At 35.8% G+C, this 27,244-nt stretch overlaps 4 protein-coding genes and 1 pseudogene across 4 annotated transcripts; 3 read left to right on the top strand and 2 right to left on the bottom strand.

The window, feature by feature from the left end:
* LOC122305097 (GTP-binding nuclear protein Ran-3-like) lies at positions 1–3,354 on the bottom strand. The gene is made up of 8 exons (XM_043117406.1): positions 3,196–3,354; positions 2,978–3,047; positions 2,301–2,357; positions 2,014–2,131; positions 1,232–1,321; positions 958–1,137; positions 791–868; positions 1–354 (listed from the first exon to the last, which is right to left on the bottom strand). The coding sequence occupies exons 1-8, from the start codon at positions 3,196–3,198 to the stop codon at positions 285–287; spliced, it is 666 nt and encodes a 221-aa protein (XP_042973340.1). The 5' UTR covers positions 3,199–3,354; the 3' UTR covers positions 1–284.
* A 709-nt stretch (positions 3,355–4,063) lies between these two features.
* Positions 4,064–6,810, top strand: LOC122305096. The gene is made up of 4 exons (XM_043117405.1): positions 4,064–4,222; positions 4,342–4,424; positions 4,532–4,622; positions 6,501–6,810. The coding sequence occupies exons 1-4, from the start codon at positions 4,194–4,196 to the stop codon at positions 6,529–6,531; spliced, it is 234 nt and encodes a 77-aa protein (XP_042973339.1). The 5' UTR covers positions 4,064–4,193; the 3' UTR covers positions 6,532–6,810.
* A 3,420-nt stretch (positions 6,811–10,230) lies between these two features.
* LOC122304913 lies at positions 10,231–10,608 on the bottom strand. Its single transcript, XM_043117174.1, has one exon. The coding sequence runs from the start codon at positions 10,606–10,608 to the stop codon at positions 10,231–10,233; it is 378 nt and encodes a 125-aa protein (XP_042973108.1).
* A 10,420-nt stretch (positions 10,609–21,028) lies between these two features.
* LOC122304912 lies at positions 21,029–24,520 on the top strand (annotated as a pseudogene).
* Positions 24,521–26,228: 1,708 nt separating this feature from the next.
* LOC122304911 lies at positions 26,229–26,969 on the top strand. The gene has a single exon (XM_043117173.1). It carries the CDS (start codon positions 26,229–26,231, stop codon positions 26,967–26,969), a length of 741 nt encoding a protein of 246 aa, XP_042973107.1.
* Positions 26,970–27,244: the final 275 nt, after the last annotated feature.

Below are 27,244 nucleotides of genomic sequence, written 5' to 3'. Positions count from 1 at the left end.
TTAATGAATTTAGATTCATAAACTGCTATTTAGTTCGGTAACTCTCAAAACACCCACATGAGATTCCAATAATAACAAACTAAAACCAGCACAACCAACAACGATATAACAATAGCTCAAGGAAAAACCTAACTAACATAAGGTCTCCATGAATTCTAAACCCTGCCATATATATTGCTGAAAAATTCGAAGGGGAAGGGGGATAGATAGGGCACATATAACGGCAGATATAAGAGAGACAAAAATAAAGGATGGATTCAAAGCCCTCTCCAAGATTTCCAGCTTCACTCGAATGTATCATCATCGTCATCAGGAAGAGGCTGACTGGCTGCAGCAGCAAGCTCATCTTCATGCCTGTAGGAAACAGCACAACTAACCGTGAGTTGAGAAGAGAAGGGGCAAACTACTAACTATTTGCGTAGATAAAAAGTGATTAAATGATTTTACACAAAAACCTCAGTACAAACTTAAGACTGCCCCAGGACCTTCACAACTCAAATACTTTAAAATACCAGAATCAATTAGCTTCTGAAGAAGGAGCATTTGCTTTAATCAAGTTGTGTTAAAAAAGAATTTGTTAAAAAAGAATTTCAGAAGACTGTTCAATTGAAAATAACCAAGTGAAGTAAAAGTATCAACGAGAACATGCACGTGGAGAACATTCTAGTGACCCCAATTGCTTTCTGTTAGGAGTAGCTTTTAACATATTCTTGTAGAAAGGATAATGGTCCCACAAAAGTAAAAAAATATTCTACGCCAAATCAATAGAAGGCAAAGGGGAAATCTATACTGTTTCTGTGCCGCCAAGTCAATTTGTACTTCTGGAGGAGCAAGAGCAGGAGACTCCACAAAGTGGAGAGTAGAGTCCCTAAATTACAAAAGAAGTCGTCAATCTCAAGTTTCAATCAAAACCTTGCAAACTAAAAATAAAATTATAAAACTATGATATTTCATTACCCAGCAAGCTTTCTGGCAAGATATAGGAAAGGCTTCTCAAAATTGTAATTGCTCTTTGCAGATATCTCATAGTACTGCAGATTCTTCTTCCTGTGGAATGTAACCTGCTTTGCCTTAACTTGCCTGTTCTTCACATCAACTTTGTTTCCACAAAGAACAATTGGTATATTCTCACAAACCCTATGAATGAAATGCAGAAGCCATGTAAATACATCACGAAATGAGAAGATAAAAAAACAAAAATCTCATTTAAATGGAGCATTTTTTAACTCACCGGCAGAGGTCACGGTGCCATGTAGGAACATTCTTGTATGTCAACCGGGCTGTAACATCAAACATAATTATTGCACATTGCCCATGAATGCTGCAAAAAATAAATAGAAAATGTAATGTGAGACCAACCTGGCAGCACAAGGGAGCCATCAGAGAAATCAACATAACCAACCAGTCATATCAACATTGTAAAGCAACTACTTACATCGATATTGGAGAAATGAAATTTAAACTTTTTGACAAATGAGAAGAAATCCTTAACACAAGTATTAAACATCATATATCAAACCATAACTAACAAACAAAATAACCTCCACTGGTTTTCTGCTCCTCTCCCTCTCTCCCAATAGTAGAGGAGTTCAACAATGTTCTTTCTACAGGTTAATTCTCCTTTGAATCTTGTCTATCCTACCACAGCATTATCAAATTTATGGATATCCATCTAGATCCACAAATCAAAATTGATTTGTCATGTTTCAGCTTGCATGACGAACAAGAAATCCCAAACCCTATTTTCCTTCATACTTCACTGGAATCTGCAGCGAATTGTTGGAGCTAAGCTATCAAGAATCCTGTTTTCATGCTATTAGCTATTCTACTGATTCTTCTGATACCAGAGAAGCTCCGGAAGGTCAGACATTATACTTTGCTATAACGGGAAAATAACAAGGTAATCAGAATTTATATCTGGCTAACTGAATGCAACATAAAGAATAGGAACAATAATTCAAATATGAAAACAAAGGCAAAAACAATATCATGAATCCAAAAAGATTTACTCACTAGTATCCATCTCTAAGACCACCAAATTTCTCTTGGCCAGCAGTGTCCCAGCAGTAAAACCGGATCTTCCCGCAATTAGTGAAGAAGTCCAATGGGTGAACCTCCACGCCAATAGTAGCTATTTGCCAAAAAACCAACTTGTTACTTAAAACACATTATTACAACAGTGATCTTAGAAGTTAAAATGTCCAAATAAAAAATTCAGACATATCAAGCTCCATGATATCTTCATATTTTGAGTACTCTGATTAAAATTAACTAAAAGCAAGGCACCATTCAAGACATACGTTCATATTTCTTCTCGAACTCCCCGGTCAAATGTCTCTTCACAAAAGTTGTTTTCCCTGTCCGGTTAAAAAACATTCAGCTTAATCAATACCACAGGGCTTGAGATCAATATACATATGTACAAATATACTTACATGGCATGAGCTGCACACCAATTCATAAATAACGACATGCACATTGATTATTTATTTCATTTCATTTCAAAATGTAATGACTCTTTAACAGTATCAAAACGACAGGAGAAATCACCAAAAAACATGAAAGACTTGTTGCCATTGGCATATTTCTCTAGTTTCACCGAGAGCATGTGGTCACCTTTTTCAACAACTAATTCATTTGTGAAATAGTGTACCAGTTTACAGAAAATATGTCCAGAAACAACTCTCTTTCGAAAGAAATAGAGCCTATATTATTTTTTGTACAAGTAAAATGAAAATTTTATTGATACGAATGAAGTAGGCAAAGCCCAAATAGAGCCTATATTATATAGTACAAAGAGTAGAATTATCAATCGAAACCACCATAGCCTAATCAGAATTTCTTATCAGTGGTAGAATCAGTTTAAATGATAAGACCACGTACGAGTAAACTCCAGTCCTACCTTCACAAATTGCTACAAAAAAAAACATAAAAATTCATAATTTTCAATAAAAAGTAAAAGAATATATATATATACCAGTGCCTCCATCACCGACGATGACGAGCTTGAAACTAGGGTAGTCAACAGTCTGTTGATTCGGTAGAGCCTACAAAAGAAAATTAGAAAAGTAAAAACTTAATTGGAAAAAAGAGAGAAGGAAAGAGATCGATGAGCTAAAACCCTAGACCCTAACCACGGGAAATGGGCATCAAACTCAACGATCAGCTGCCAAACTCCGAGAGAGAGAGACGTACCATTTGATTTACGTCGGAGCTAAGAGGGAATCCAAAACTTTAGAGAACAGCGAAGTGACAGAGGAGACGGCTACAAGTTTTGAGGAAATTATGGGAGGAGAGGGGAGGGAAGGGGAGGGTGGGAGGGCCTTATAGGTTTTCTCACTTTCTGTGGGGCTTTAATTTTACGCAACTCGTTTAACCATTGGATTTGATTACTTTCTTTCTGCTCTGTTCTAGAAACTCTTTGACCGTCCGATTATTGTGTGCGCTTTTGCTCTTCATTCCGTTTTCTTTTTAAACGCTAGTTTGCCTCGAACCCCCCACAGATCACTCTAAACGTGGTTATTAATTTCAACCCAACTTATTTTAAATTAATTTTTATTTTAATTTTTATTAAAAATTAAATCCATCTTAAGATATTTTATATATTTCAATTAAAAAAATTAAATCTATTTTAATAAAATTTATAAAATATTACTATTTATAATTCAATTTAACTCATTTCAATATTTAAAAGCAATCTAACGACAAAAGTATAGTCTTTTTTTTATTTTCAATGCTAATTTATCTCCCAAATTACCTCACTTTGAAAGTGTTTTTTATAAATTTTTTAATATTTAAAAAACATTTGCTCAGGAGGCAAAGTGGAGCGCTCTGGGAACATATTTATAGAGTAAGTGTCACGTAATTTTTTAACAAAAATAAATACATATACAATATTTATCTAAAAAAATTAATTGTTAATAATAAATTTTACTCTGTTTTTTTTTTTTTTGAGAAAATTTTACTCTGTTAAATAAAAATAAGCAACGATTTATACAACTTATAATTCAGTAGGTTACGAAAAGTCGTGTGTTTATCGTTTTTTAAAAAATAAAAACATAGAAATTTATAGTGTGCCCAAGCGCCAAGCGGGTCGCACTTCGCAGCATCGCACACCAACTTTGATATATTTTTTTCGCAGTCGTACTGCACGGGCAATAGAAGGCCGACCCTTCTTCAATTTCATCACCGTCATGGCCTCGCCGTCCGATCCTTCTCGCCAGTAAGTTCCTTAACAACAAATCAAACGCCCACGTCCATTTTTTTCTTTTGAAGATTGATCTGTAAAACCCATCAATCTTTTAACTATTCTGGCAATTTGTGTGCATGAATTTATCAAAGGGAAGCCGCGATAAAAAGGCAACGAAAAGGACCCCCAATTAAGTTTTTGCTTCCACTTATCTATGCCCCTGCCCTTCCTCTCAGTAAGTCTCTCCTTTTTTTTTTTTTTTTCATCTATTCATTTGTGCAATTTCAGCCTTTTCAAATCGATAATAGTTACAATACGGTTTGTGGGAATTTTGATTTTCAGTCCGACTCTCTCTGAGGAAGAACCCGGTTTTAAGGGACCGTTTGTTTACGCTTGTGCTGGCCGGGGCATTTGCTCATGGCATGTATTTGGTGTATCCTTTTCAATTTGCATGTATTTTTTGTGTTACTATGCTATCTGATCCTGGGTTGCTTTTACCAATTAATTACATTGCGAATGGATTAATTAACTTTTCACCTTGTGTGTTGTATGCCATATGGAAATTGAGAAACTCTTTATTTTGATAGAAATTTTGTTTTTGTTGTACTGCTTCACTAAAACCACTCTTCAAGCTGTGTTAGATTCGTGATACAATGACTATAACTATTATGTCTCATGAAGTGAATATTGTTGTGGTAAAATGAATTAAATTTCCTGATGGTTCCTCCTGGACTTCGTTTATGACCAGAGCAGGTTGGCACTTCGCATTGATAGTTTCTACTACTTTTTATTTATTGAATTAAATAGATATATCTTTCCTCATAAAGCTGGGTGATCTTTCTCCTTCTGTGTTTGAGGAAGGCAACTGTCCCAGTTCTGGAGATTGTATCCCTGCATGTTTGCACGTGAAAGAATATTATTGAATACAAGTAGTTGGGTAATTGAACAAGTGGAATTAATTTCTTCGTATTTGAAGCACTTCCCAATATGTACATATATTTAGAAATTTCCTAGTTTCTATAGTTATAAATGTGTCGCTTTGGTGATTAGGGAATAGAGTTCTTAGTATAAAAGCATATAATAGATCATATCTTCATGTTTTTATTGGACACTATACGATAGCTATAAAAAAATACCCATAAAAAATATTGGACACTATATGGTAGATAAAAAATAAAATAAAAACGTATGGCTTTTTTTAATAGCTTATGAAGCATGGCGTAATGGCATTTGTACCGTCAAAAATGCATGGCTTGGAAGAATTTGTATTCCTTCTTAATTTGTCTAGGCTCTAGCAATTCATAGTGGCTGTCACTATGACGGTTCATGTTGACATTGAAAGAGTAATTTCTCTTTCTAAAGACTAAAGATTTTCAGCATGTCCATCTCCTATAATGTGGCAATAATGTGATCCTTTGGGGAGTTTTGATGTTTAAGAGTTGGTAGGTCCTTGTAAAAAGGCTTTTGGTTTCACAAAGATATCAGGAGCATTATCAGTATGGGTAGGATGCTTTGGTGAAAGCATGTAAAACATATTTGCCTGCTGAAGTCATGGGGATGTCATCTGCATGATTATCCTCTGCTCTCATAACCAAAAAAGGAAAAAAAACCATGAGTTTCGCATCTGAACTGCTGTCTGTATGTTATTGCAGTCTAATGTATTTTCTCATCATTCATGATAATTGAAACACATTTAACTGGGATGATTTGCTTTTCATCTTTTGGAGTTTGAGAAGACAATTTCACCAATAACCGGGTCATTTATTTTGGAACTGTCCAGAAGTAATGGCATTTCTTGAACCTCTGGCAAATATGTGGACAAGAGTTGGTTCCGATATAAACTAGACTGCAAAATTGACAACTTTGTTAAAAAATACCATGCAGTACTATATTCATCCCTGTGACATAACTACTGACCATTTACAATTGTTGGGATGGTTATGCATTATTGGCTTTTGGTTGCATTTTAATTGGCTTTCGACCAGTCTTTCTTCATTCTTGCCTTTGGTGGAAGTAATTTGGATTTGGCTACGATGTTCTTCTCACCCCTTCATTTTTACTCAATCTTTAAAAGATCATATTCCTCCTTGCAATTCTTATTCTTTTATTGGACTGGCTTTCTTATATCATCCGGACTCAAGTTGGCAAATAAGTTGCTCTGAATTATGTGGACTACAACTTTGTTTTATTGCGGTGTTAATTCAAGAATTTGTTATTCTATGTGTTCTTGGAACCTCTCTTACTGTTGACAAGGACCTTATATTTTTTGTATTATGTATGTTTTATTGTTTTCCCTAATAGACATACTCAGAACGGATCAGTACGATATAGAGAGCAAGTGAAAGCTTGGAGCATGGATTTAGATATTTGATTGCCTATATTTCTCCCGTTCAATTGGTTTACTGATGTTGTGCAGCTCAGATAATCTATTAACTTGAGGAATAGATTACGGAAAATGGAAATTTTGATTGTATTTTTCTCATCGATTAAACTATAGTTGCTGCATCTTGTACTTTTTTTCATTTAGCCAAACATTTGAGACCTGCAACGTGTTGCATCTCATGTTGCAACTGAAATAATTGCCATATGCCAAATGGTGAAGCTGCTTTTCTTTACACAAATTTAATATTTTTGGCACATATTAATGAGGTTTGAGAGGAAATGTGGATCTTAAATCGGTTGTAGTTTTTGCTGTGGCAGAGGGGTCCTTCAATTTGAGTTTTAGAATCTCATAAAACATTATGGTTGGAGGAAAGTGCTTGAATGGTGTGTTTAAGAATGAACGACACAAATGCAGCTAGTTTTGCCTATGCCATGGTGGAACTGTCTACCATGGGATATGAGGGGTGGAGAATTTTGATCTCTAGTCCAACCAGTCTTACAAACCAGAGCAAAAAAAATAAAATAAAAGACAAACAGGAAAAATAAAATAAAATAAATGTCACCCAAACTCTGAAAAGGTTCATAGCGTTAACACTTCGACTTTTTTAGCAAAAATAATACTTCTTAAAATGCCAATTGTCTCTAGCAACAATGTCAAAAACTTGACTCGATCTCAAATATGTGCTTCCAAACGTAGAAGTGTCAAATTATACCAAGAGTAAATCTAGGATCGTATTCCACAGGAATAAAAAGAGTATTAACTTAACTTTGAAAAATGTTATGTAAATTCTTTTTGGACTTTTTATGATTGCATAAAAATAGATTATATGTAAAGATTTGAGTAATCTAATTACAAATACAAACTGTAAAGAGTCTTGAAAATAAGGTAAACAAACTAAGAAAAAGAATGCGGCAAAGACCTAGTCAGAAATACTTGGAATTTCAAAAGAGAAATTTTAAAAAACAATTTATCAAATACCTAAGTTTCACGTTTCACCATTCATGAATCAAAGTTGAGTATTTTTTACATTCATTTTTACTCAATCATTTACTCATTCAACGAGACGATGACTGGAAGATAAAATAATTTTAGTTTATAATTTATCTAAAATTTCATACTGAATTGCAAAGCAAGTTTGGTCAATGTAAGATAAAAAACTTATGAAATCTTACATCACAATCAAGCATTAGTTGTGCTTTATATCAATAACAAATCAATATCATCAAGAACTCCGAACTTCACAAATATAACATGTTTCACAAAGCAATAAAATATAAAAAAGAAATCAATAGCTGAAATATGAGAAATCAACTCTAATCTAAATCTGGATTACTCTCTAAAACTTAGGTTTAAAAATTTAGCCTAATATCTCATAATAGATGGCCTCTTTAAATATTTTTGAGTCTACCTAAAATGAACTAAAAAAAGAAAAAAAGACACAGGAAAAATAAACCAAAGAAGAAGAACCGAAGAAGAGGAACCCCTGGGCGTCTACAAGAACCCCTTTTATTTTCCTCCTTTCCGCGTGCGTACGTCCTCCAGGCACAATTCGTTTCCTTAGTTTTCCTTTCTCGCGTCCAGCATTTCGTTCCCACTATGCACCTGCGTCTCACTTTCTTTTCCGTATCCGTAGCGTCACGCTCGAGGCCTTTCCTTCGTTTCATTCCAACCCACAAGAGCATTTTTATTGAATTATCTAAATATAAATGTAAAATTTATATAATATAATATAATTTTATATTTAATTATTTCATTCAAAACTTATTTTTATATTAAATTATTCATCTATTAGTTATAATAATAATAATAAAATATTATAAATTTAATAATATTTTTTAAAATAAATTAAGAGTTTATATGGAAATACATTATTATTTTTTATTAAATAATATAGAGAAATAATGCAAAAAAAAAAAAAAAAAGAGAATGGAGAGGGAGAATAAAGAGAGTGTATAAAGATATTATTTTTTATTTATTTAGATGTAAAATAATAACAAACAAATTTTGTTGTAAATCTTAATTTTATTGTAGTTAAAAATTAAAAAAAAAAAAAGTTGTAAAATGTAGACTATTTTAAAGTTTTATTAGCTAAAATTTTTATTAGATTTACATTTACTTAATCTAACGAGGATGCTCTTTGGCTTGCTCTGCGCTTTCCCTTCGTTTTTGTTTGTAGCTTCAAGCCGTGCGCTGCCCCTTGAGTAAGTCCCTCTCTTTTTGTCGATTCATTTTCTTTTCGGTCCAGCGCTTTTTTTCTTTCTGCACCAGCTCGTGAGCCCCTCTTTTCCATTTTCGTTTTTCCTAGCCTCAAGCTAGAGGCGTGCTCTGCAGCAAGTTGCTCTCATTTTCTTTCATAAATTCCCTGTATCATAATACAAATATTTACTATTTTAAAAGCGAAAAATAAAATATCGAACAAATTGTTTTGTAAAATGAGTTTTGAGGATGATGGCAATAAGGAAACAAGAGACAAGAGGGGGAAGAAAAGTCTGGTCAAGAGTGTACGCTTTTGCTGACCCACTCACAGCCAGCACTTTTCTCAACGCCCTTATCTGCTAAGCATTATGATAATTGAGGATTGATATGTCTATAAATAAAAAAGGAACAGTAACTAATTTTGATATGAAAGAAAATAAGATATTTTTTAGTTAAAAATTAAATAAAATATTATTATTTGATATTATTATTATTATTATTATTTTAATAATTGAAAAAGTTGAATTATTTATTTTATTTTGTGTAAAAATTTAAAAAAATTATAATGATAAGATGAGATGAAATAGTTTTACTATTCAATGCTGTAGAATAATTATATATATAAATTTTAAGTATTTAAGCCTCGCTTGGTCTTTTATAAGAAAAATTTATAAAAAGTGTGAAACTTTTTTTTAGAGTGTACTTTTTTAACAAAATAATTACTTAAAATTTGTGCATTAGGGTTTGGGACATCTCTATTATTGAAGGTTTGTAGTTTATTATTTGCTTTCCCAACTGTTGACCGAAGTTGACGTTCCTGTTTCTTTTCTCCATAAGACTCCAACAAAGAATGATTATGCAATTTTTTTATTTCCAACTCTTTAACCACCGTTGCTTTGAATTTAGGTTTGAGTAATTTCCCAACCTAATTAAACAAACATTCTACATTTTATATCCTAAATTACTCAAATTATCAAAAGTTATAATATTCATCTTTCATCAAGGTTTTGTGGAATGAAAATGACACATGAAGCACATTCGTCTTTGGATGCTATTCTTGATTACAACTTGGAAATAGTTGCAGGATGAAGTCGAATTAGCATAAAGCCATGTCCATGGACTATGATCTCATGCCTACATGACATTTCACAGAGAGAGAGAAAGCAATAATTGAACCCTGATCCAATTGTTATCTGCCAATCTGCTCTACGTTGAATCATCTTTGACAATAAGAAAGCAAGCTCTGAAAACACCATTGTACATATCTTTATCCATAAATTCTACATCGTCGTCTCCATCACGCAATTAATTAACAGCATTAACTACGTAATTACATCACCTACCATTAACATTTTCCACTTTTCCTTATCTTAAATATTGCAAGAAAAAGGTTAAATAGAAATTTAGAAATATAAAATTCCGAAACTAGGGATCTCCAAATATGTCCTTAGCTCGCCGCAGGTCACAGATCGGATCGTTTCTTGAAATCCGAGGCTAGGCGGGAGGCGATGGCGGAGTGGTACATGACGTCGTGAAACGACTCCGTCTCCATCGTCATCATCCGGAGCTGTCTCGCCTTCTCCTTCGTGAAGGAACCCGGGGCGAACCTGGTTCGGGAAGACTTCGGGTCGAGATCCTGGTTCGATTTATCGGAGCCGTTGTGGATCTGCTTGTTGCTCCCGGAGTCGATGTAGTCGGGTTCAGCGGACCATCCGAAGATCGGGGTCCACCAGTTGGGCGACGAGGCACTTGTTGGACGGTTCTGGTCGGGATTCCGGTGGTCCGACGTCGCGCAAGCTCGGATCCCTGATGGCCGGAAGGGGATGAGATTCGCAGCCATATAGAACGGGTTCGGAGAGATAAAGCTTAAGATTTTCACAGAGAGAGAGAGAGAAGAGAGAGCGTGTGTGAGAGAGAGCTTTTTTGGACAGCGACAATGGAAAAGAAGGTGGGAGAGATGGTGGCTTAATAGTTGGGGGTTTACTATTTTTAAAGGATGGAGCCGGCGTGGAGGGATGGGAAACGGATAAGATCGGCCACGTGGCGGTTTGATATGAGGGGGTTGTGGGTTTCCTTTCGCTTTCTTAATGACCTTTTTACCGGCTATTCCGGTCACTTTTGCACTTCTTTGAGGTTTCAGGGGTCCCGCAACGACATCTTGCCGGCTTTCAGATATGATTCCTCACCGACTGATGGCAGGAATTTGTCATTTAGGGGAGAATAATATTGCATTCTTATTTCACTTTTCAGTTTTCAGTTTGTTCTTGAATCTAGCAAAATAGATAATTATAAAAAATTGTTGGACATGTATCAACTATAAGTATAATATATAGTACTGTGACAAAAAAAAATTATAATATATAGTAAAATTCTTTAATATTAGAGTTCAAAAATATAATATTTAGTTCTGTAAATTCAAAATCAGTCTTTTCATTTATTTTCTGATAAAAGATTTAGGACTTGTTTAAACATTTAAAATAGTTCATAATTATATGAATAATAATAAAATAGTCTATAAATAAAAATGAATAAAAATAAAGAAAAATAGATATTTTACTGAGTTTTGAGATATGAGAAAAAAAAGTTTGAATAAAAATAATATAAAATCAAAAGAATTATTTGAATATAAATTTTTAATATAATTTTTATTTTAAAATTTAAAAAAGTTATATTAATTTTTGTATTTTATTTTAAAGGTTGTAAAAGTTGTCATGATTAAATAATAATTATATGAAAGTTAAAGATTTAAAATTAAAAAAATATTTTATATTTAAGTAATATTTAGTTAAAAAATTATAAGAAGTTTTTGAGAATTTCTCAATCTTACCTCATTGCCTAAACATGGCATTAACCGTAACATCATCCCATTGATTTATATGTGTCAAAGACTCCCCCAGTTTGCGTTATTAATTAGGGTTGATACCCAAAAAAAAAAAATCATACACGAGTTTTACATCTTTTATAACTTTCTGGCTACTTCCCTCAGTTGCAACAGTCAATAAACTGATGAATTGCGACGGGATGTGGGGCAGCAACATCCAATGTAGTGGTGCTGCTGCTGGTGTAGTTTTGTGATTATTCTAACACTGAATGTTGTGGTTTCGGTCTTGAAGGAAACTCGTAACATAAATAGATTATGGTAGTCAGAACCATCTTACTGTCAAAACTTGTTTTGTATGAAAGAGGTTGAAAGGGAGAAAGAATCATTTTTAGGCTCTTGTGCAGTTCAAGCTTGGATTAGTGTCGTTTAAAATGCCCTATTGTGGTTCAGATCGGCAATACGATGTCCATACGTATGATCATTTCAGTAAACAAAAAATATATATAACAAATATAAATAGAGAATGAGACGCACATATTTATGTAGTTCGGCATGCAACCTATGTTTACAAGTCATTTGAAAGATAAATATATTATAAATAGTATATTTTACAGTCTCTCATAATATCTTATAACTCACTATACAAATGGATCAGTGACGTAGAAAAAATAATAATAAAATTGAAACTTTCTATTAGAAGTTGAAGAAATTCTCTTTTAATTACCTCAAAGTCCCTAACTATCTAATTTCATATGGGTAGTGATATGGGTACTACTCTATTACTACCCATCTACTATCCAAGTTCATTTCAAATTCTTTTATTTTTTTATCATTTTCTTTTAAGTATTTTTTTAACATCCTTAATCACTAAGAAAAAATTAAAAAATATATATATAACTTTACTAATACTCACTTCCTTAATCATTAAATAAAATTAAAAATTAAAAAAAATCAAATACAAAAATAGTAATAGATAGGTAATAATAGGATAGTAACCCTATCATTATTCTTTCCTTTTATTGCACGTTTGTCCTTGTCCTCAAGGGCGGATCTATGTTGGGGGATCCCCCACTCCCCCCTAAAAAAAATAAATAAAAAACAAAAAAAAAAAAGAAACAAAAAAAAAAACGCATTTTTAAAAATCTCACTTAATATTTAGTTGTCTAGGCTTCTTCTTTAGCATTTGCACCTGATTTTTTGTGATTAATAAATTTTCACATTCTCAAACCTTATTTTTCCTAATTATTTACACGTTTTTTTTAAGTCTTCCATTAGCTAGCTTCTTTGGATAAGTTTTGTTAATAAGTACATATATACTACCATTAACAGGCATCAAGTTAACAATTAGGAGTGAAGGCAACAAATCTCACTCAAATGCCCATTTCTATCTAGAAAAAATATATTCATTATCTATTTTTTCATTATATTCTCATTATCATATGATATGACATTAAATTATAGACTCACAAGTGAAATATAATAAATAATCTTTAATCATCTAATATCATATTATGAAATAATGAGTAGCATTATTCTTCTATCGATATTATAGAGACTTTACAATACTCAATCTTATAACAAAAATGTTTATTTTTGTTTAATTAATTTTTATCATTTGATTATGCTCTTATAATGTATTTGTAGAATAATATTGACCTTTTTATTATCCTATTGATTTTGAGTGAGTGCAATATCAATTTTGAGCAAGACTTTAAGTCTCATTGGTTTTCGTAACACTTGTTCACTCATCTCATCTAATCATTACAATTTTTTTAAATTTTCACAGAAAATAAAATAAACAATTTAACATTTTTAAATCTTAAAACAAAAATAATATTATAATAATATTTTATTCAATTTTTAACTTTAATCTCATCTTATTTTATCTGCAAAAATAAACTAGACCAATTGGAGTGGTGGCCACTCTAAGCCGATATGAACCTTTGCTATTAGAAAAAATTAAAACACTTTTAATATAAAGGTAAAATGATTAGGTATCACAAATAAAGTAGGCAACATTTTATAACCTTCTAAGTCATATGGTAGTTGTGGAAATGGTATTAGTTAGAAGTGCTTGCTTCATAGAGTGTTTATATAAAAATAAATTCATAATTATCTTATATTCATATAATACGTAAAATTTACTATTTTTCCTTTCCAAATAATCCATTGCAACAAATGGGATTCTTTTTTCACTTCATTTCCAAATAAGTCGTGGTAGAAAAAAATGAAGTCAGATGAAGTTCAAGTAAGAGATTCAGATAGACAACTTTAATGATTTAATTTATCTCTAAATAACTACCATATATGGTTGATGTTTCGATTATAATTGATTCCGTAAATTAATGTCTACTTCTAAGTATGGCACACTTTGCTAATCTCCCAAATTCTAGTTCCGCCCCGGCATCTCCTCTCATTTTTCATGCTTTCCTCTCACATCTATATTTTTTTGTCCCCTCATTTTATTTTTCCCACTTGCTTCTGATACCTCTTGTGGTGGATTGGGGCTGGGATGCTCGGGATTATAGAGATCTGCAGGAACACGTGTGGCGCACACGAAGATCAACGATCAATCTAGGAGCCACATCTTAAAGAGGAGAAGCAGTTGAGTTTGGCGGTGCGACTCGGAGGATTTTACGGGCATTTCACGGTCAATATTTGATGCCAAATGAAAGTTTGGAATGGGGAGGAAAAAATTCTATTACAGGCACGTGGTATATGTGGAGAAAGCAAGGTGGCCTTGTTTTTGTTTTGGAGGTATATTATATATCAAGGTGTCACTCCGAGAATTTTACATAAACGACACCTATGAATTGTAAGTTTCGTGAAAGCCGGCCCTGTTCTGTTCTTTGTCGTGTGCAGGGGAAGTTGGGCAACTTTGAACAGGCACCGCGTCCATGTCCACGTCCGGTTACTTTCCTGCCCAGAAAGCAGCCCCCTGTGAGTCCATCACTGTTCTCCCCTACAGCTGGCCATGGCCCACGCGATGGGCTCATTCATGTTCCACTGGTCTAATTCTCCTTGTTGCGTTGCTGCAGGCATGAAATGCTGCTGTAAAAATAGAGAAACCAAATTTCATAGTACCCATAATTAAACTTCAAATATATATATATGAAAATATTTTAGATTATATAAAAATAAATTTATAAACTAATATGACTTGTTGTGATACGTCATATTATAAAATTATTTTTATTATAAAATAGATATAATATATTTCATAAAATTAAATCAATTTGTGAACTTATTTTATATAATCTTTTTGTATTCGTAACAGTCTTCATGATTTCATATAATATATTTAGATATATTTTATAATAAAAATAATTTTATAATTTTAATATATCACGTCAAACTGATAAATTTACTTTTATATGATCTTTTTATAGTTAAAACATTTCTCTATATTATAACTTATTTCATTTCATAGAATAATTGGGCTTTGCTACATACAGTCGGCAAATGCAGTCGGCGAGCAATCGGTTGTACGGAATGAATAAAAAAAATTATAAATTTTTTTTTTATATTCAGGAGGACCTACATGAATAAAAAAAGTTATAAAAATAATTTTTTTTTATGTAGGTTCTGTATTAATTCATTTTTTTACAGCCGACTGCACGCCGACTGCATCTGCCGACTGCAAAAAGTATTTCTTAATTGGCAAAAATCCCTCGCTGAGTCTCTAGTCTCAAAACATCTGGTAACAATAAAACTTCATTTCTATTGTGTTGATTCGGTTGACGGTTTAGATATAATTAAATTTTTTTTTGACGGTTTAGATATGATTTAGTTGTTGGAATGCTTTAAACATAAGATTTATAATTTTTTTTAATTCAACATTTTTTTATACGTGAAATTTATTATTTTTTTAACTTTTTATAAATAATATTAAATTAATTTTAATATTTAAATATATTTAAATTCATCTGAAATAAATTTTACAAAATTCATTCTATCTTCTCAATTTATTATTATTAATAAAAAATTAAATTCAATGTAATTTAACTCAACTTCGTAACCTTAAAAAAAACAAAACTAACAGAGAAATTTTCAACCGACGATGCTCAATGCATGGTGGTAACATCACCATTACACGTCAGTTCAACCGAGCGAAAGTACATCCAGACCATGGTTGACCAAGTATTTCTATACACCAACTAATTAGGACGCGTGATCATAAGAAGTTAGAACAACTTGACGAGTCACTATCAATCATCAGCCACGCCTGATAGAATTCCATGACAACTCCTCCGTCTCACACACACACATATATATACACACACATACCAGTAACGGACACGTGCATCAGTTACAAATATATAAAAACTAAAATTGATAGAGAAATGAGAAAGTGAGGAATTTTTTTTTATATTATTATTTTTTAAATCAAAGAAATTTTTATTCAATTAACATGCCTCTTGACATGAACAATATCTCAAGAATCAAAATGAGTCAAAACCTGCTTAGCATTTTATAACAGAACACTTAAGAAGTGAGACTCAGAAGAATCAAATTTTAAGTTGTTAACTACATTCAGTGCATCCCTTTCTAGAATGATCCTCCTCAAGCCTATTTCTTTTGCAAAACATACAGCTTGAAATGCTCCTTAAGATTCTGTTGTGAATGCATCAGTAAACATAAATTTCTGTAAGCTTCTAGATGCTATTACCCTTCTTTCAAAATCCCTTATGACAATGTCAATGCCAACTTTACCAATTTCTTGCTTAATTGCAACATCCCAATTTACTTTATAAACATTTGAGGGTGGAGAAATCCAATTCAAGTTGCTACTTGCATATGGATATCTAAAAACATGTTGTAGCACTTGACTATCTTGGAATTCTGTCAAAAGTTGCTGAGCCTGCTGCAGAACCTTCTTAGGATGGATGAAAACTTCTTCAAAAATGAAAGAGTTTCTCCTCTGCCATATCTTCTTTCGCTGTCATGATGAACTTCTCCAATAACTCCTGCTCTAATAATCCATCCGTGAAGATTAACAGCTACATAAAACCAGAACTAGTGAAACTGCTTTTTTGAACTTGCCTTGAGAAATCATTCCAAACATCCTTAGCTATTGGGCAATCCCACAAGACATGAACAACTGTTTCTATATTTATCAAACACAAGGGACAGGCTGAAGACTCTACAATTTTCTTTTAAACAGGAGGGGATGAGAAGGGTGGAGGAGTTACAGGGGAGGTAGGATTTCTGAGTGGGGGTGATGAACTGAAGAAGTTGGGTAGCTCCACTCCTCTTTGTGCTATTCCACCTATTCCAACCCCTAAGGCATCGGATTGGGTGCTGGAAAAAGTGTTAGAATTACAGCAGTGGGTTGGGATTTCGTGTGAAGGTTATGAGGAGCAATTTAAGACCATTTTAGTGGCAATCGAAGCAGGTAGATCAATGGCTATGAAGTCAGCGGTTAAAAAAGATAGGGAGATCAAAAGATTGGTGTGCACTATTAATTATGACCATAAGGAGGGTAGTGTTGGGCGGGAAAGGGTGAAGGGGCGGGGGAGCTGTTTACCTTATGCATACTAAAATCTTATCGTGGAATGTTAGGGGGATCAACGACGTCAATAAGTGACTTTGCATCCAATCCCTCCTTCATAGTTGGAAAGTGGATATCATTTGTTTTTAAGAGACCAAGCTGCATTATGTTGACAAAAATATCATTCCTAGCTTATGGGACTGTTCGTTTGTGGGGTCTCCTTGGGGGCCTCAGGTGGAGTGTTGTTGATGTGGGATAGGACAATGGTGGAACTAGTAGAGGTTTGTTGTGGGAATTATTCTATTATGGGGTATTTTAAGAACATTGAGGATGGGTGGGAGTAGGCTCTTGCAGGGGAGTGTATGGGCCTAATGTTGATAGAGACAGAAGTTATTTATGGGAGAAATTGGTGGGTTTGTATACTTTATGGGAACTCCCTTGGGTGGTGCCCGGGGACTTTAATGTTGTTCGTTTCCCTTGTGAAAAGGAGGGGGCTTCCTCTTTAACAAGGGCGATGGAGGATTTCTTGAAGTTGATCTTTGATCTTAATTTGATTGATCTCCCCTTGCATGGGGGGAGCATTACTTGGTCCAACAATAGAGGGGAGTCAAGGTTAGATAGATTTCTAATCTCCACTTCTTGGGAGTCTCAGTATCCAGATTTATGTCAGAAGTGATTGGCTTGGGTTTGCTCAGATCATTTTCCCACTATGTTAGACTGTAGGGGCATTCAAGGGAGTAAACGTTATTTCAAATTTGAGAATATGTGACTTCAATCAACTGATTTCGTAGAGAGGGTGAGGAATTGGTGGGCCTTTAATTCATCCCATGAATTTCACGGTGGCTAACAAATTAAAAGCTCTTAAGCTTGACTTAAAGCAGTGGAATATTGAGGTATTTAGACACACGGATGAGCAAAAGAGTTTTCGCTGGGAGGAGTTGAATTCTCTAGAAGCAGGGGAGCCTAATGAGGAGAACTCTTTGAGGAAGGTTGAGGTGGTGGTGAAGATAGAGAGGGTTTTGTTGTCGGAAGAAATCTCTTGGAGACAAAAATCTAGGATGTTATGGTTGAAGGAGGGAGACAAATGTACCAAGTTCCTCCACAAAATGGCGAACTCACATAGGTGGAATAATGTTATAGAGGGTATCCAATCGGGAGAGATGTTGTATCAAGCAAAGGAGGATGTTCAAGAACATATAGTGAGTTACTATGAGGAGCTTCTTAAAGAGTCGGCAGGATGGTGCCCCAAATTGGATGGTTTGTTTTTTTGACCAGCTAGATGATAGTATTGCTAGGTGGTGGGAGAGGCCATTTGAGGAGGACGAAGTGCATCAAGTGGTGCGTAGGATGTGTAAAGACAAAGCCCAGTTCTCGATAGTTTTTCTATTGCTTTCTTTCAAGAGTATTGGGATGTGGTGAAGGATGATGTGATTCGGGTTTTTCAAGAGTGTAAAGGCAAAAGTTGGCTAGGATTAGATGACTAAATGATAAGGTTTATCTTATCATTATATTTGTAAATTTTGGATGAATGTAAAATAATAATTAATTTATCTTTAAACAATATTGAGTCTATCTAGAAGCCTTACAGATTGTTTAGATAAGTCATTGAGGTAAAAATCGAGTCCAAGAGAATCTACATTTATCCAAAACAGAAGCTAAACAGAAATCAGTCACTGCAGTAGAGAGTTATCGCGAAATGTTAGAAATTCTTCAAGAGACGTTGTCGAGTTTCATTTTTGTCACAAGTTCAAGAAGTCCCTTAATGCTACTTTTATCGCTCTCATTCCAAAAATTGCAGGGGCATAGAGTCGAAAGATTTCTGACCCATAAGTTTGGTAGGAGAGATTTATAAAATCATCTCGAAGGTGCTAGCTAGTCGTATGTGTTTGGTGATGGATAATATAATCTCCAAACCTCAGAATGCATTTGTTTGGAGTCGTCAAATTACGGATTCAGTTTTGATAGCGAACGAGTGTTTAGACAGTTGGTTGAGAGATGGTGCCCTGGGAGTCCTTTGCAAGCTGGATATGGAGAAGGGACCATGTGTGCTGGGATTTTTTGCTCTATATGTTAAGGAGATGCGGATTTGGTGATAAGTGGTGTAGCTGGGTTAAATATTGTGTTTCGACTGCTCGGTTTTCTGTGCTAGTCAATGGGGAACCTTGTGGATTTTTTCAGGGTTCAAAGGACTTGAGACAAGGTGATTCGTTATCTTATTTTCTTTTTGTTGTTGTAATGGAGACATTGAGTCGAATGTTGGAAGCTGCGGTAAGGGGTTGGTTCTTGGCTGGTTTTTGGGCAGGAAATAATAGTAATGGCTTATCTATCTCTCATTTGCTGTATGCGGATGATACGTTAATTTACTGTGATGCAGAGAGCAGTCAACTTAAATCTTTAAGAGATGTACTCCTATGTTTTGAGGCAGTTTCGGGTCTCAAGGTCAATTTGGGAAAGTCAGAATTGGTCTTGGTGGGAGAGGTGGAAAATATAGATCACCTACCTGATTTGTTGGGTTGTATAGTGGCAGCTCTTCCTTTGAGTTATCTCGGACTTCCCTTAGGAGCCTCTTTTAAAGCAAATTCCATTTGAGACAGGGTTGTAGAGAAGGTCGAAAAAAAGATTGGTTGGTTGGAAGCGGCTTTACCTTTCAAAAGGTGGGAGAGTAACTCTTATCAAAAGTACCATTTCAAACCTTCCAACTTACTATCTCTCGCTTTTTCCTTTACCGGTGGGGGTGGCCAATTGGATTGAAAAACTCTTTAGAGTGTTCTTGTGGGGTGGTTTGGGTGAGGAACACAAATTTCATCTTGTGGGTTGGCCAAAGGTATGCAGTCCAAAGGAGATGGGAGCCTTGAGAGTGCGTAATTTGATTACTTTCAATAAAGCTTTATTGGGAAAGTGGTTGTGGAGATTTCAATCGGAAGAGGATTCGTTGTGGAGAATGGTAGTGGAGGGAAAGTACGGATGTGATTCGGGGGGTTGGAGCTCTAAGGAGGGTAGGGGTACTTATGGGGTGAGTCTTTGGAAGTTTATTAGAAAGGGGTGGAAGGTGTTTGCAGCTGGTGCACTGGAATCTGTCTTTTTTCATAAATGTGCAAGATTGGGAAGTGGAGGAGTTAGTAGGTTTCTATAGTTTTCTTTACTCCATGAGGATAGGAGGGCATGAGAGAGATAGAATGCTATGGATACAATCAGGGAACACAAATTTTTCTGTCAAATCATTTTACAAGGTGTTGCAAGACCAGATTATGAGTTCCCCTGCAAAATCACTAGAATTTTTCCCTTGGAAGAGTATATGGAGGGTTCCAGTGCCATTGAAAGTTGCATTTTTTGCCTGGACTGTAGCTTTGGGTAAGATTTTGACGGCTGACAATTTAAGGAAAAGGGGGATGATTGTGTTGGAATGGTGCTACCTGTGCAAGAAAAATGGCGAAATGACTAATCATATTTTTCTACATTGCGAAGTGGCGAGGGTGCTTTGGGATGGCATCATATGTAGGGCTGGGTTGAAGTGGATCATGCCCAAGAGGGTGGTGGATCTCTTAACTTGTTGGAAGAGGCACCATCAAAGTTCACAGCTGGCTGCGATGTGGAGGATGATCCCTATGTATTTACTGTGGTGCCTATGGATGGAAAAAAATACGAGATGCTTCAACAAGAAGGAGAGAACAGTGGGGGGAAATCACGAATTATTTTGTTTTTTCTTTGATCCAATGGTTTTCGGCTATTGTACTAAATGGATGGGACGTTCATGAGTTTTTAATTTCCTTTCATCTTGCTAGAGTGTAATTAGGTGTCTCTTTTGTATACCCTCTGTGTACATGGGCTTTGCCTAGTTGCTTTCGATCAATAAAGTTTATTACTTATAAAAAAAGAAAAAAAGAAAAAAAAGAGAGAAAATGATGGCCTCTGGTTTTGCATTATAACAGGATCTATTGGTCAAGAAAAATGGAGTCGAATAGGTAAGTCTGATCTCCCAAATCTTCTTTAACTTTAGATGGATTCCTTTGGGGCTGAAACATATGTTATGATGTCCAGGATATAAAATATGCTGACTGAAAACATAGGAAGTGGTTGCAGGTTGTAGGAGAGGCAAAAACTGGTGATGTCTGTGGAGAGATTGGAGTACTTTGTTACAGGCCACAACTCTTTACAGTGCGGACCAAAAGGTTGAGCCAGCTACTACGAGTGAACCGTACCACATTCTTAAATATTGTTCAGTCCAATGTTGGAGATGGGACCATAATCATGAATAACCTGCTTCAGGTCTGTAAACTTAAATTAATGTACCCTTGCTGTGTTTTCTAACAAATATGTAGAAATTTTAAATTGGTTGGTGTAAACCTTTCCCATTTTCCGAGTCGTCAATCAAATTTAGCATATGTTGGTTTTGTAGAATACAAGCATTTAGCTAACGTGAAATAGTTCAGATCATATTTACAATAAAGATTAACATATTCTGCTCTACATGCCTTTTCTTGTTGGTGGGCAGCATTTGAAAGACCTTAATGACCCATTAATGTCTGAAGTTCTGGTGGAGACTGAGAACATGCTAGCTCGTGGCAGAATGGACCTACCTTTTAGTCTATGCTTTGCAGCTCTAAGGGGGGATGACTTCTTGTTGCATCAGTTGTTGAAAGGGGGTCTCGATCCAAATGACTCGGACAACAATGGCCGGACCGCTCTGGTGTGTGCTTTGCTTCTACTTCTTACTTCATTCTCTTCTTGAAATGAGAATGCTAATATTTTATTTTTCAAATGTCGTCATTGTTTCTTGTAAAATCAGCATATAGCAGCTTCCAAAGGAAGTGAGAATTGTGTTTCTGCTACTTGATTATGGTGCAGATCCTAACAGTAGAGGTACCTTCTAACAGAAGCATGCCCATAAACATGGCCATTGTGCTTAACTATGCAAACGTCATTATCATCACTTTACCTTTTGCTTGTCCTCATTTTTAAACCTTTCACCATCTCGCTCTATTTTTTTAAAAGTGGTTTTTGAGTGCTCCATACTTGATTATATGAAAATTCGACTATGTTCTAACTCCACTATTTTTTTCCTCTGTACTTGTCTCAAAAGGTTTCGTTTTAGTAGATCTAAACCTGAAACTGCTGTAACTTTTACCTATGATTACATTCACAAACTTCTTCAGGTTGTTTTTTTTTTCAATTCCCTTCTGTTTCCCTCTTCAAATTTTGGAAGTTTCTCTCACAATATTTCATTTTCAGCCAAGGATCCAAATATTTCTCTAAAAAGTCCTTTATATTTCTCAACCATTTGAATGTCTACTGAGGTCTTACTAAAGTCAATGCCAATAGTGAAGCTGTTATTATAACGTTGCCCCCTTGGGAGCATTATTTTAGTCCAAAAACCTGTTACTTCAAACCAAAGAACCTGCCTAATATTTTAGATAAATAATGCAGAGATATGTTGACTTTTGGAGTGCTTGTGTGAATTTAATTGGCAACTGAACCTTTGTATTATAATACCATTAAAGAGCACAGAATATATTTCTGGGCTTATGTCACAACTACCAAACCAAACACCTAATATATAAAGAGTTATTATTGGTATAAAAACTGGTGGATAATGATTTGTTGTAACATTTGTGGGGATATTTATTTGTGCAAATCTACATGGGGTTTGTTTCACCGTTTTTCCTTTTTTTGGTAATTTTTTGTGTTTTTATGGATGTTATCTTTCTTATTTCTATTTCCATTAATTTGTGGATTGTGTGAAGAGCCAAAAGGTTTTGCACTACCGGTTTCTGTTGGCAGGTATTACTGTGTCGTGTATATTTATTGGTTGTGATATGCAATATTTTTTGTACTCTTATACCGTTAGCTGTTCCGTACTCTTCAAAACATGATTTGTGGCATACCCTCCAAATTGAAAGAAAAGCCTTCAAATACAACTTCCAGAGGCATGCACGTGCCGTCTCTATGACTTTGATTGTAGATAACAACATAGCTAGAGTTCATTATTTAAATCCGTACCAGGGTTTATGCAGGTCGTTTTCTTTTCCCTTCATACCATGAAAATCTAAAGACTCCTTCCACTAATGAGTTTAAAGTTGGTCGGATTGCCAAAATCCGACATATTATAAATTATCTCGAAATGGAAATCAGACTTGGAATATTTGAAAATGCAGAACTACATGTGAATATTCCCTTTTTAAGAATAGATGATCACTAGTGGCTCATATCAGTTGACTCTCCTTATAAAATTCTGTGATTAGTTGATGAATGCCTAGACATGGCCCCCATGTTTGAACTTGTACAGTATCAGATATGGTTTTTCATTTCGTGAGGTCACCTTAATTTCAATCCCTGTCTGAGGTCACATAATCAGATATGCCCCCATGCTAAATTACCTTTCATTGCATTGGAGTTTTGGAATTAAGGTTGTTATCTAGCATGGATTGCTCTGCTGAGTGATTCAATAAGTATAAAAATAATGAGTTTAATGTAGACTCTGACGGGAATGTGCCACTATGGGAAGCATTGCCAGCTGGTCATGAATCTGCGATCAATGTGCTACTAGACAGTGGTGCAAATTTACACCACGGAGACCTTGGTCAATTTGCATGCACTGCTGCTGAGCGAAACAACTTGGCATTGCTCGAGGAAATAATTCGTTATGGAGGAGATGTCACACTTCCTAAGAACAGTGGAACCACAGCTCTTCATGTTGCAGTTTGTGAAGGCAACATTGAAATAGTCCAATTCCTTCTACATCAAGGCGCTGATATTGACAAGCCAGACCCTGATGGTTGGACCCCAAGGGATCTAGCTGACCAACAAGGACATGAAGACATTAAAATCCTTTTCCAATCTGCTAAAGAACCCAGAACTGAATCCATTGTTGTGATTCCTGAGCGGAAAAATGGCATTCGTTTCGTTGGGCAATTTACGAGTGAGCCAGCAATCCGTCCATCCCAGGAGGGCTCATTCACTGGTACAACCGATGGATCGTGGAGCCAATCCCGTCCAAGGCGCAGGACTAATAAGTTCCACAACTCACCATTCGGTATAATGTCCTCTGCCCACAATGGGGAGAAGGACCTTCCATTCTCTGTTAACATGGTGAGAAATGGTAAGGACCGTGGAGAATCTGGAGATAACCCTGCTAGAGTGACAATTAGTTGTCCAGAAAAGGGAGAAGTAGCTGGAAAGCTTATGCTACTTCCAGGGAGTTTTCAGGAGCTACTTGAGATAGGTGCTAAGAAATTCGGGGTCTCGCCAAGTAAAGTCCTTAGCAAAGATGGAGCTGAAATTGATGATATAGATGTTATAAGAGATGGTGATCATCTTATTTTAGTCAGTTACGTTGGAGCTGAAGAATCTAATAGCTAAAACTCTCAAATAGATGGGTATCTGTAGTACTTCTTGTACATCTCTATGGGTGGAATTTCATCTTATTTTAAAGCGAGTTGTAACGTGCAAGTTAAAAGAACATTTCATTCTTTATACTATTATTTAAAATATAATATTAATTTTTTTTTTATTTTACATATTAATTTTTATGATATACATTACGTCAGTTTAGTTATTTTTTCTTCATATCTTTAAATATTATATTTTTTAATCTTTTTATTCATTTTACATATTTTTTTTAACTATCAATGATATTCTTATATTTTTTTATATTTGCAATATATCCTCATATACAATGTCATATAATTATCTACTATTTTAAATTAATCCATATTTATAAGCTAAACCAAAATTTAAATTAATTTAAAAAATAAAAGAGATTATATTATGAGAATATTTATTTTCGATAATTATCATTTTATTAAATAAGTGATATATGAGACTCAATTTTATTAAAATATTACCACTAACCAAAAAATTGATATCCACATTATTAAAAACATCACCATTCCAACACTTGCCTAGACATGGCAATCTGATGATGTAGCCTCCATGCTAGGTTCCTCCATATGTGAGAAATGAATAAAAAACGTTTACAAGCATGAATAAGTTCCTCTAGATGTAGCGGTTTTCCTGTAGCAAAATTTAAAGTCTCTTTAAAATAGAAAATCCAATGGAAGGCACCTTTAGGAGTATTTCTTTATATTTTAAAGAAAAATGCATTATAGAACATCCATTGAGAATGCTCACAACGTGCCTGCCCATCTTAGAGGCTGAGCGTCGGGCCTGACCCGGTTGAAGAGCCCACCATGGGCAGTGGTCACCTGGGATCTCAATGGCCAATCGACTCCTACAAGTGGGTGCGAAACAGATGACTGCCAGGGCTTAGGCAGCTGGGCATGTCCGATAGTGGGCGTGCCTAGCCAAAGACATGCCGCATTTAATATATATCAGGGAGTCTGGACACACTACAACGTGCTGCCTGAGGCATCGTAGGACAGCACTACCTCAACCTAACACACTGCCATGGCAGGAGGCTAGTGGCAAGTCAGACTCGAGTATGACCTGACACCTCAAGATCTCCCTAGGCAACAGGGTCCAAGCCAAGTATAAATACCCCAATCCCAACTAGGAGGAAGCTCTCTGAACTCTTATTCTTCTTGACTCTCTTAGCAATCTTCATCATTCATAGACTCTCTACTAACTTGGGCATTGAGGTAACCCCGGACCTCACTAGAGCCCACTCATCTCCTTTATTGTAGGCCTTGAGAGTTAGGGCCGTGATACTGCTTGGACGGCGAAACATGACATCAACAATGATGTTGTCTGTGAGATCTTTCTTATAGAAACGTGTACTTTGCATGTCGGCAGCAACATAATCCTAAACCACACGGAGAGAGGAGAATCGAAACGGAGCAATGGAGGCAAGACTTGTAAAGATCAAGGAGACAATAAAGAAGATGATAGAAGAAACGGGAACTCTCAACCAGGAGAATGCATAACTCAGGCAAATCAACAAAGAGCTGATTGGAGAAGGTGAACCTAGCAGCAATGAGCATGTTGAGTCACACATCTCTTGACAAACACTGCAGCAGATGAAGAGAGGCACAAGGTGCACCTCAAACTCTGAGAGCTCGGTGACAAATATGCGGAGATGGCCAAGCAGATGGACACGCCGTCCATTATGGATCAATTGCTTGTCAGTATCAATCTGCCGTACAGTGGAGGAGTTATGGCGGTGCCTCTCTTGCTCAAGTTCAAAATCCCTTAGATGGAGGTATATGACCGGTCCAAAGACCCTTTGGAGCAATTGGAAACTTTTAAAGCTCACATGACCTTGCACAGCTTCTCGGGAGAGATTGTCTGTCGAGCCTTCCCTTTAACTCTGAAGGGAGTCGCCCGGACTTGGTTTGGGTCCTTGCTGCCCTGGACTATAGGGAGCTTTGACGAACTAGCCCGCCTCTTCATGACACAGTTCATGTCAAGCCGAAAGAGGAGACGACCGGCAACTTACCTCTTGACAGTGAAGCAACGAGACGGCAAGAGCTTGAAGTCATACCTCTCCCTGTTCAATAAAGAATGCATGACCATAGATGACCAAGACGAAAAGATCACCTTAGCGGTCCTACTAGGTGGAATGTGGCCTCGGAACCCGTTTATGGCAAGAATAGCACAAAGAACTCCCACCACACTAAGGGAGTTCATGGACCAGGCAGACGGATTCATCAATGCCAAAGACACCCTCGAGATCCTAACGACTTCGCGACGATCCGAGATGGAGAGATGGAGCAAGTGGATCAAAAAGCGACTGGACAAAAAGGAGGTCACGGCTGTGAAGGGGGAAAAGGGGACTGCCAGACCCAAAGAGAAAGGGAGAAGCCCCAGCTCGGCGGCGCATTGGACCCCAGGCTCACTCGAGTTTGGCAGTAGAAGGGAATCAAGAACCGAACCAATAAAGGGAGCTAGGCCGAGGCAAGGAGGGCCACCAGTACTACGTGGACCATATGACTGATTGGTATAGCACCAAAAATTGCTATGCCCTAAAAAGAAGAAGGGAGGAGGACCAAAGGCGTCGGTCGGTTAGAGGACAAGCAAGATCGACTCGAAGGTAGGCGTCTAGGCCCCTAGAGGGATTCAAGCCTAGGAAGGCATGGAGAGAGGAGGAAGGCTCGAAGAAGCCCACACTACAAAAGCCCCCCAAGGGCGGACAATTCAATCAAGGAGATATGCACAATCGCTAGGGGATACGCAAAAGGAGGAACCACTTCGTCAGCCCAGAGGGCACAC

Source organism: Carya illinoinensis, chromosome 3 (genome assembly GCF_018687715.1).
Source record: "Carya illinoinensis cultivar Pawnee chromosome 3, C.illinoinensisPawnee_v1, whole genome shotgun sequence".
Classification (NCBI taxonomy): Eukaryota; Viridiplantae; Streptophyta; class Magnoliopsida; order Fagales; family Juglandaceae; genus Carya; species Carya illinoinensis.
Note: the sequence above shows the minus strand (reverse complement) of the source record. Positions and strands in the feature narration are given on the sequence as shown.